Below are 10,460 nucleotides of genomic sequence, written 5' to 3'. Positions count from 1 at the left end.
ACAGGCACAGGCAGGGGCCCGGCTGTGCGGGTGGAGCAGGCCAGGTCCCTCCGCAAGGCCCGCAGCTGGAGCCCACCTCGGCCAGGCTTCTGCCACGTAAACCCCAGCCAAGAGGTGGCCTTCCCACCCCAGTGACCAAGGCTATCTCCCGAAGGGCCGCCTCCTCATGCCGGATTAACCCCTGGGATCGCCTCAGTGGTGAGCTCACCCGCGGGGGAGGCAGGCTGCCTGCGCCACCGCCCCTGGCGCCGAGAGGAAGGCGGGGAGCCGGGGGACAGGCCTCGGCTCCCATCGGCCGAGGAAGGATTTCTTGGTCTGACAGCAGCAGGGAGGCGTTTTTCGGAAAGCCGAAGCGGGCTGTTGCCGTTTCCAGCCAGGAAGGGCGGGGAAGCGGCCGGCTCTCCTCGGGGCCTGCGGCCGGGCGGGCGGTGCGGCCTGGCCGTGGGGGAGGCGTGCCTTGCGGGGGCGACCGTCCACCGGGCGCTTCCCACTCGCCCGGGGGGTCACTTGCTGGGGGAGGCAAGAAGCGAGCTCTGCCCTGCAGGGCAGAACAAACAAGGGGCAGATCAGTGCGCTACGAGAGGGCATGGCGGCAAGGCGCACTGGCGCGGCGGTGCTCCCTCCCGGCCGCCAGGGGGCGCCGTAGGGGGCGGGCTAGCGGGGTTGCGGCGGACTGCGCATGCTCCCGCCGCGCGCCGGCGGAGGGCGGGAAGCGGCGGCGGGCGCGATGAGGCGGCGGCAGGAGCGGCGGGACCGGGCGTTGTCGGCCGCCGTCGGCGCCTTGTGCCGGGCCCTGCCGCCCCCCGCCCGGCCCGCCCCCGACACCCTGCGCCGTGCCAGGTTCGACCGGCCGCAGGCGGTGAGCGCGGGCCGCCCCGGGGCACCCCTCGCTGGCGGCCCCGGCTGTCGCCTGGCAGCCTCCGTGGTCTCGGGGTGGGTGGGCGGTGCAGCGGGCCCCGCTGGGGGGACATCGCTGTGGGCGGGCAGGGGTCCTCCCCGTGTGGGGTCGGGTCCTGGGGGGGGGCGGGACGGTGGCACCTAGGTGGGGCTGGGCCTTGGGACAGGGGCAGCTGTGTGGAGCCAGGCCCTGCGTGGGGGGACCGCGGTGTGGGCCCCAGCCGGCATGTGTTGTGTGAGTCCTGGAGAGCTCGCTGCGCTGGGAAGGGCTTTCTCTTACTGCGGTTTTAACGCAAAGCATGATATTGCACCGTGGTCTGCAACACCTTTCTAGTGCCGCCTGAGGTGTGCTTCCCTTTACTGTACACTTGCCTGGGTCTTTCTGTTTCAGGGCTTTACAGGGTGATGAGTGCGAGGCCTTCAGCTCACATGCAGGGTGCTCCACTTGCTCAGATAGCTATTTTAAGCATTTTACGAGTGTTGGCTGAAATTCTAGCTGTAAGAATCACTCTCAGTTTGTCAGCGTGTTGTCCTTGCGTGGCCAAGAAATGATTTCCAGTTCCAACTCACTGTGTGCTGCCTCTTGTTTGTGAGTTTTTGATACTATCATGGTCAGATCTTTATGGTGTCTTCAAGTGCTTGTTTGACTGTGGGTGAGTTGTGCCATATGTGGTTATATCAGAGCAGATATTTTAGAAGCTGTGGTCCTGGACGCATGTGCCTCAAAGTGGAAGTGCTGGATCTTGCTGTGCAGCCAGCATTAGTAGCCCTTCTCTTTCTGCGTGCACCTTGCTGTAGGTAACATTCATAACGCAGCTAATAGGTGAACTTGCCTGATTCGGCAGCGTTGGCAGGATACTGGTGTGCTTTTCCATGTAAAAATGTATGCTCAGATATGGGTTTAAATGTCTAGTTAAGACTAAATATATGACAAATATTTTGCCTACTGATCTCCCTCCACCCCTCTTTTTTCGCAGACCCTGGATTGCTGGAGGCTGCTCTATGCTCTTCTGAAACAAATCCATGGAAGCAAGTGGACAGAGTCTGATGCCATAGGTAACCTAGTCAGTCTGGGTGACTGCGATCCCCATCTGTCCCAGGGAAGTACTGGGACTGGTCTTGTAGCACTTTTTCTTTTGGGCCCTTGCTCCCTGCCAGGAATGCTCTATTTTGAATACTTGTGCCACCAACTTACTGTTTTACAGCAGCTGTGCAGGCAGGTTTACTCCTCTTTGGCTTGCTTTGTCTAGGGAACTGGGATATTCTTGCATCTGTCAGGGACTCTTGCTTCTCTTTTGATGTTTTACCACAGGTAGATCTGTGCAGTGATCTTAGGCATTCTCATCATCTGCAGAGATAATTACAGAAATAGATTTGTTTTTCCTTTGATTCCTTCTTTTCCCATTCTGTATATGACACATGATTCTGTGGTTAATTTTCTATCAAGTCCTATATCAGGGCTGTGAATTACAGTATATGAACCATAAAGGCAGTGTTCTGAAGTTCTAGACAAAACAAAAAGTGTGTGTATTGTAGAGGGACCATGAATATCTCTGTGGACAGGGCCGCTGCACCAGAGGGAAGCTGAATGCCGGCTGGCTTCTCACAATGATGGAACACTAATTACTATTTAAGTATACGTGATTCCAGGTATGATACTACTCCCCAGACTTCTCTCTTGAAAGATGTCTCTTGACCTCTTTCATTGTCAGAGGAAGTTTTGAGAATGGGATTGTCTGTGATGGATAAAAGTCTCCTTGGACCAAAACCACTTAAAATCCACTTTTGCTCTTGAAAGCAAAAAGAACCTAGATTACATTGTTTAACCCCCCGGAGAGCTGGGAATCTGATGGCTCTGTAAACAAGAGTTAAAAAAGGAATTGTGCAGTGTGGAGCAAAACTGCATAGTTTTGCTGGTAGCTCAGCAGGAAATCGGCATGTTTCTGTGTTACTCACAGTACTGCTATTTTTCATTTGGTTGTTTTTGCTTTTCTGCTCATCCACAATCTGCTGTGTATGGCAAGTCCATTTATTGACTGCCTCATACAGCTTTGTGGAGGTGGGCCTGCACAAGTGCAACCTCACTGAATCCTGGCTGTTCCCATACTAGTCGCTTGTAGCGTTTGGAGACAGGATTTTTGTGTGCATGTGGCAGGTTGCTGGCTCTAGAGAGAGCACACCCAGCCTTGGCTGGTAGATTGTGAAGTAGGAATGTGTGGTTCTGCTCGGAACTGCTGAGCTGATTTTTAAGAAACTTAGTTATTCACAACTTGGTGATTAAAGCTGAAATTCAGGTTGGAGGGCTGTACTGTTTTTCAAATTACACTAATCACCTTTGCTTGGCCAAGTGAATGAGTTGTTTGCTGTGAACACGATCAATATTTTACTGCCTTCTCTGTCGCTGCTCTGGAGCACTTGTGGTCTTTCAGGTATTTATATAATGTAAATGAAGTGGAGGCCTTGGGCATAGGGACTGAATAATTTTCTCAGGTTTGTACAGGATCCTGTTGCACAGCAAGGAATTGAAACAGATTCCTCTAGTCCAAGTCTAGTGCTTTAGTCCATGGATCAGGCTTTCTTTGCTGGTTTATGCAACCTCTTAATTATCTTAGCTAAAACAAGGCGAGAGCAGCAGTTGCCAGATCCCAGAGGAAGGCTGTGAAGACTCCTTTGGAATACAGGTTACTGTGTGCATATGAACAGCTTTCTGGAAAAAAGCCATACTCAAATGGCCTTGTACCTTTTATTTTTCCAAAGGAAACATTGAACTTTCACCTGCAGTCTGTGTGTGGTGTTGGGGTCACAGTGGTTCTCAACACCCTGTAGAACGAGATCTACGTTTCAAGGACTGCTTGCCAGATGTTGGGCCATTTGCAGTTGTGAGGCGCTAGAAGAAAGCAGTGTATTGCAAGGATAGAATGCTTTTACAGATTGGCCCATGGAAAAGGACAGATTTTTCCAGAACAGTTTTCCTTGGTCTGGGAAGTCCTGTTTATCTAGTGACATTTGAAGCTGTAACCCAGTGTGTATTTCTGTTTCAAGTTAGTAGTTTTCATTAGTCAGTTTTTGATCTGATCTTGTTGTGTCAGTGAATTTTATAGAGGAGATTAAAATTTGCTTTGATTAGAACAGCTACTAGTCATTTCCTTGTTACGTTTGTGATGTGACATTGTTTAGAAAAACTTTCTGCACCATGTTTTTGAATGGTAGATGTATTTTATTGCCTAGCTAGCAGAAAATAAAATATTTGAAAAATTACATAGAAAAAAATCCAGTTTGATGTTTTCAAAAATGTAAGAACTATTGCGTTCTTGCAGAAAGAAATGGGAAACCGCGCTGAAGCCTGCCGGTCAGTGGCTATAAAATTCTGCAAATGGCTCTTGGTTTCTCATTTTGGAAGATTTTTTTTCTTCACGCAGCATAAAGCACTCACTGTAAACTCCAGTGGGAAGGCGTTAATACACTCCAGCCCTGTAAACATGTTGGAACAATGGGTCTCTCGTCAGTGGAGCACAAGTCAAAGTAAGCTGTGTAATAGTACTCCAGGCATAACCACACTGATGAAGTCATGATTAGTGGTTTGACGCTGCTCTTTCCTCACAGAAGCTGAAAGCTGGTGGACTCGGTTAACAACCTAACAGCCACAGCACGTAGCAGTGCAGTATGCATTTAGATAGTTGGCAGAAATCTTTCTTTTCTGGAGTCGCAATTCAGGTTTTATAGTATGGGGAAGAAGTCTGGAGCTGTAATATATTTTTGTTTGTTTGACAAATGAAGCAGAGAACATTCTTCTGCAGCAATGGTTTCCCATAACACCACTACCTATGCAGGTGTTTCTTGCCTGAGTGCATGAAGTACCTGTGCTTGTTCTTGTACTTGATTTAGTGCCTTTTCATCTTAGCCTGCCAGGCTGATGCATAACCCTTACTTGTGTATCATGTTGTAATTCACTGAAAATGTTCTGCAGTATTCATAAAGTGGAAGAGCACAGCTTGAGTATAGTTTTAAGAGAGCTGAAACCCGAGGTTCATCCACAGCTTGGTCTTACTTGCCAAACATACTTCTATAAATAATGTGCATGCAGAAGGGGATTAGCTGGAAGGACTGTGTAGGTCTTTCTCTCTAAATTGCCTAATCCTCATGAAATGCCATAAGAAGATGTTGTCAAAGAGGAGATGTTTGAGTGACTGGTGTTAATCTGCCGAGTGATGTTTTTTCATCTCTCAGCTGCATGTTATGAAGGAATCCATCTTGGTCTTGGGGTACTTATGTAGCATCTGCTGCCATTTATCTAAGCACTGTTTCCTTGTAAGCAGAGCACTTTAGAGATGAGGAAAACTGACTTCTCTAAGGTCATGGAAAGGCTCTTTGAGCCCCAGTTCTAGATCCATGCTTTGACTGCTCACCCATTATTCCTGCCTGATACTCACACAAATCATACCCTCTCGTGTGAAGGCAGTGTGTTGCAGTGGGAGAGATGAAATAGGGAGAGAGAAAGGACCAGAGCAACACAGAATTTCAGGTGGCAAATTGCCTTGGTGGATCTGGTCCTGAGTGGTGTGTCAGAGCAGGGAAACAGTGATAAAGGGAAAAACCACCTGGCTTGCTCTCTATTCCTTCTCTTTGAGATGTTTTCTTAGGGAGCTGCCTGAACTGCAGGTGGCAGCATGTGATGCTTGCTTGCTTTGAAATAGGTGGAAAGTAAGTACTGACCTTTCCTTTTGGAGTATTTCTGCCTTTACCTGTTATGTTACTTAATTTCTTGACAAATGCACAAAGAAAAAGAAAGGGCAACATGAAAACCTAGCTCGTGCGAGAATGTTCAAGAGCGATCAAATTAATATCTCTAATATCTGAGTGCTCCCCCTGTGCATGAGGGAATGGAGTGCATATCTACAGCAAGATTATTAGCAAACCATCGGCATTTCTGCCACCCTAGTGTCGTGAAGGGAAGCTGCTTGTTTTTACATTCACAGGTTCTGCAAAATGAGCAGAGTGATTTAGGGGTTTGAGTTTCCTTTTTCTCTGTAATGCAGAAACAAGCTAGGTTCAAAATCATTTGTCCAACTGTCATGTGTTTCTGCAGAAGCTCTGCTGTGCAAAACACTAGTCCTGCAAAAAAATAGTAGCTCTGCACCATTGTCACCTGCTTAATCGTGCTCCTGATCTTGGTTTTTGTTCTTCAGTCATGGTTCATGCCTTTGCCAGGAATTCATTTGTAGCTTTCATGTGGCCAACTGTATTTCTGCTTCTACTGCTGAAGATGTCTAGTAATCTGTTTAGTAGTTTCAGCTGTGGATTTAGACTGAGGAGCACTCTGGAAGTAGGCATCTCCTTAGGGAGCCGCACTAGTCTCCCTAAATCGTGAAGCTGGTCAGACAGTGCAGACAATATACCTTCCTTTGGTCTGTTAAGGTGCAAAGGGCTTGGTCGCCCGTTGTGACTACCAGCTCCTTCCAGCCTCGGCAGAGCTGTAGCAGTGTACTGCTCCTGTAGGGTTACTAGCATAGTAGGAGCTTGTAGCTCCTCCTTGTGTCTTGGCTTTGTATTACTTTTGGTGGGTAAGACTCCTTTAGCTTTTTGCAAATGAAGTTAAATCAGCCACTTTTCGCTGTGAGAGTCCCATGTAATGAACAAAATCCTTTTGAGAGCAACAGGATTTTTTTCTTGGGTTGTTTGTTTTTTTATTTTATTTTGAAGTTGGTCATTATGTGGTTTTTGAGCTTCAGTGATTGATACCAGACAAAGAAGGATTATGATACGTTTCAGTGCTAGGGGATGTTTTTACTACAAGTGGCAGGGAGCAGGCAAATGGGCATGTAATGTAATGGATTGTTATGTTAATTAAGGACAGCAGTGACAGTCTCTGATTGTGAGAGGTTTGTGCTTCCTGTTACTTGTGTGTGTGTGTAGCTTTTTTATGAAACCCAATGGAGATACTGAAGCATTATGCTGGAAAAAGGGAGTAGCTTTCTTCCTTAGTATGTAGGAATGCCTAAAGTGGATCAAACTGAAGGTTCCTCTAGCTCCATCCATCTGGGGCAGCTGTCAAAAGTAGATGCCCAGGGGAAAGAAAAGAGCAAATATGCTCTGATACTTTCAGGGGAGTATTCTTTCAACCTCTAGTAATTTACTTCTCAGACTTCTCAAACCAGAGAGCATATCTTTGTATTTCATAAGCTTCCATGAACTCCTGTTCTGTAAATCCAGTTCCTCCTTGGGCCTGTGTAACAGTGCCCAGTGTCCCATGGCCAGAAATTTCAGAGCTTTACTTTGTGTGTGAAGAACATTTATTTAACTTGTTTTGACTTGCGTGCTTGCTAACTTTATTTGGTGGCTTGCAGTTCTTGTATCAAATGTTGTGCAAACAAATTATTCCCTATTCACCCATTCCACAGCACTCATGATTTTAAAAGAGTTTTGTCATACCCATTCTCAGTCATCTTGTTGGCATATGTTGTCGGTTCTTACAATGAAGCTGTTCTGTACTTGTGATCATACTGATCTTTTATCTTCGTTTTTTCCCCCAAGTTTTCTGTAGCCTTTTTGGAACTGAAGAAATAAAACAACACTGAATTTGAGATGTGGGCTCACAGTAGATATACAAAACAATATAATGTTTGGTTTAGTTTCTTTCTAGATTTCTTACGTTCAGTTTGCCTTTGGATACCTGTGAGAACCAAGTGTGATACTGTCACAAAAGATCTTTATTATCCAAGATTGTGTTCTGAGTCCAGTGGTCAGCTCCAAGCCTGTTGCTGTGTCAGTAAGGCTAGGATTGTTTTTTCCCTTGTGTGCATAGTTTTTCATTTTTTCTAAGAAGAATTTTATTATGTCATTTTAAAGAATGGGCTCATTAGGTTCTGCAATCCTTCATGATCTGCCTGAATTCCTTATACTGAGTAATATCACATCAGCACCAAATTTTCTGTTACTGTCATGTTGTCTGTGTGTCATTTTGAGTTGGTTGAACAGCAACTGTGTAGCACAAAGCCCTCATGAAACCACCATTTCTTCCTACCCTCTGGTTGTTACCAGCTAGGCGCTCATCATTGATGCAAGGGCCTTCTCTCTCAATCGCAGTGCCTTAGTTTCTTTGTGCTAGTTGAGTCCCACTGGGAAGTCTAAATGTCCTGCATTGGTTGAGTCTTCCTTAATCGCTTGTTGTTGCCTTTGGAGAACTCCAGTAGCCTTTTGAGCAGGACTTCCTTTTACAGCAGCTGTTGGTTCTTCCCCAGTATATATTGTTTATCATTGTGCCCCCTAATTATGTTCTTTAGTATAGTTTTGGCTTAGTACAGAGCTGAGGCTTACTGGTCAGAACCTTTTTTAATAACAATTTTCTCTGTGTCTTGTTCAGTATTTTCCAGTTCTGTAGTGCCTGTCTTGTAGGTGTCAGGTAACATTTGCTGGTGTGAAGGAATATGGATCAGAGCATTCCTGAGAATTAAATAGTCTGTGTGGTGTGCTGCATTATCTCTGCCTGCTCACTGGTGCTCAGAGATTTTACAGCAGGCTGTGAAACTCCTATCTCTATATTTCAGTTTCATTCAGGAGTAAAGTGACCTGGAGTGTTTACTAATTTGTAATATGCTTGGTGGCTCATAAAACACATGTGAATTGGAGTCCTGTTATAGTGGGGATGGATTTTTATCCTTTTTGTCTTTGTTAATCTCCTAGAGGCCATTACTAGTCTTGATCTCAACTTTGAATTTCTTCTTTTCCCTTAGCAGTAGTTCGTATAGATCAGAATGGGGCAGCGTAAGGAAGGTTTCTACCATTTACCTCCTGACCTTTATCAGTTGTTGATAAAGACTGTAGTCCCCATTGCCCTCCACTAATCTTAGGCTTCATTAAAAATCTTCCTCTCAGAGGAGGCAGCAGTTTTTGGAACTGAACTGGTAAATGCGTTGAGTAGTGCAGTGTGTTATTCTTAATTGTTTTCTTCTTTTCAGATAACCAAATTAGGTTTGTAAAATCGGCACTATGGTACCATGGCTATGACAGGCCAGAACTCTACCAGCTCCCCTCCGATGGCTCAGCGGGTAGTCGGGAGCTGCTGCTGGCGTTTTCCTGGCTGCTGCACAGACACAGCCTCTTGGAGCAGCTTTTGGCTCGGAACAGAGTAAAGACTGGGGATGAAACCTCTGTGTGCACGGTGAGCATGCTTGTATCCTTCCATTTTATCTGACCATGAGTAACATCTTGTGACAGCAGCTGTGTTATCACTAGTGTGTAATGCATGATATCTTGGTATCTATGCCTTAGTCCAGCTTTAAAAAAACTTGAAGGGGCCAGCATCTGGAACCTGTTTTCTTTCCCTTCTCTGAACTTTTTGTGTGCAGGTGATCTGGATTCCTTCTCTTTTTCAAACTCCCACCTCTGCCTGAATTCCCTGATTTTTATTTCCTGTATAGGTGAGACCAGTGTGGAGGAATGCAAGTAAGTGAATGTCTTTGATCTCTGTGCTTCTGAGTTTTGTGCTTCTGGACTGTAGCATGCGTGGTTCTGCAGTCTAGGCAAACAGGTTAGCTGTGAATGCTGGGTATGTTAGCATTGGGTGGAGCAAATATTCCTAAGGCAAACTACTTTTTAAAACCATCAAGATCTCAAATGGCAGCTAGTGCTCTTGGCACTACTAATGACCCTGTAGCCTTCTTGAGAGCACAGTGGGGTATGTTGTTGTTTCCATCAATAAAAAAATGTTAGCACATAGCAAGCCTGCTCTGAAATAAGCTAAGGATAGCTGTGTGTCTGCTTTAGCTGCAGTATATATGCATGATCAAAAAAAAAAAAAAGCCACCCCCTCCAACTCAGTGTAGTAATGTTTAGTATCACTGCTTTTAAAATCCATTCCTTGCATTTAAGGCCATGTGCACATGTTGCTGTATAGACAATTGCTCTGGAGCATGGAGTGAGAAGCTTAGGAGAGAAGTTGATGGTTTTTCTGTTTATACTTTGTTTGTTGTGAGTAAACTGTCCCTGCTCTTAATACAACGGATGATGTAGGCTGAATTTAAACTGACCAGTGCAGTGTGTTAGTGTGGACAAGGCCTGTCTAGATGGTTGTGAGTTTGTTCTAAGTCATCTTCGTCTAGTCAGACTGATTCAAAATGACCAGCTCACAGAATACTGTTTCTTTTTTTGGCAAAGGACATTGTAGGTCCGAAACCCTACCTGTGATAATCTCCTAACATCAAAGACCTTGTGGTCTTCATGATCACATACACGTGTTCCCCTAGACTGTAGGCTACCTGGTTTTCTAGAACCTTTAGGAGACATCAAAGCAGGAAAGGGAGTTTTGAGAGCTGCAATATAGATAGTGGTTTCAGAAGGAAAATATTTGTACAAGCGGAAAGCAGTTCAAAGGGAAGTCACCTTTAACAACAGTATTAACAGTATTTTGAGGAAACGGACCACTCTTGCTAGACTACAATTGTTTGCTGTGCAGAAGAGGGAGCACAAGAGGTGATGTTTGGTGCACTAGGTGTTAGTGGTGGTGCCTGCCAGTGATGTGAATGCTGCCTTGAGACTTTAGGAAAAAGACACTTCTGGAGAACTTT

The 10,460-nt window shown here is 45.8% G+C and overlaps 1 protein-coding gene across 6 annotated transcripts in view; it reads left to right on the top strand.

Annotated features, from left to right (window-relative positions):
- The first annotated feature begins 703 nt into the window (after positions 1-703).
- TEDC1 (tubulin epsilon and delta complex 1) overlaps positions 704-10,460 on the top strand; it is a 73,576-nt gene continuing 63,819 nt past the window's right edge. For all 6 annotated transcript variants that reach the window (XM_080406779.1, XM_080406775.1, XM_080406778.1 and 3 more), the window contains exons 1-3: positions 704-859; positions 1,875-1,953; positions 8,853-9,055. In XM_080406779.1, the coding sequence (XP_080262905.1) occupies positions 728-859; positions 1,875-1,953; positions 8,853-9,055 (414 nt within the window). In that variant the 5' untranslated portion in view covers positions 704-727. The remainder of the gene's footprint in view (positions 860-1,874; positions 1,954-8,852; positions 9,056-10,460) is intronic.

The sequence above is a fragment of the Falco punctatus genome (genome assembly GCF_963210335.1).
Source record: "Falco punctatus genome assembly, chromosome: 11".
Lineage (NCBI taxonomy): Eukaryota > Metazoa > Chordata > Aves > Falconiformes > Falconidae > Falco > Falco punctatus.
This window is presented reverse-complemented; position numbering and strand designations above follow the sequence as displayed.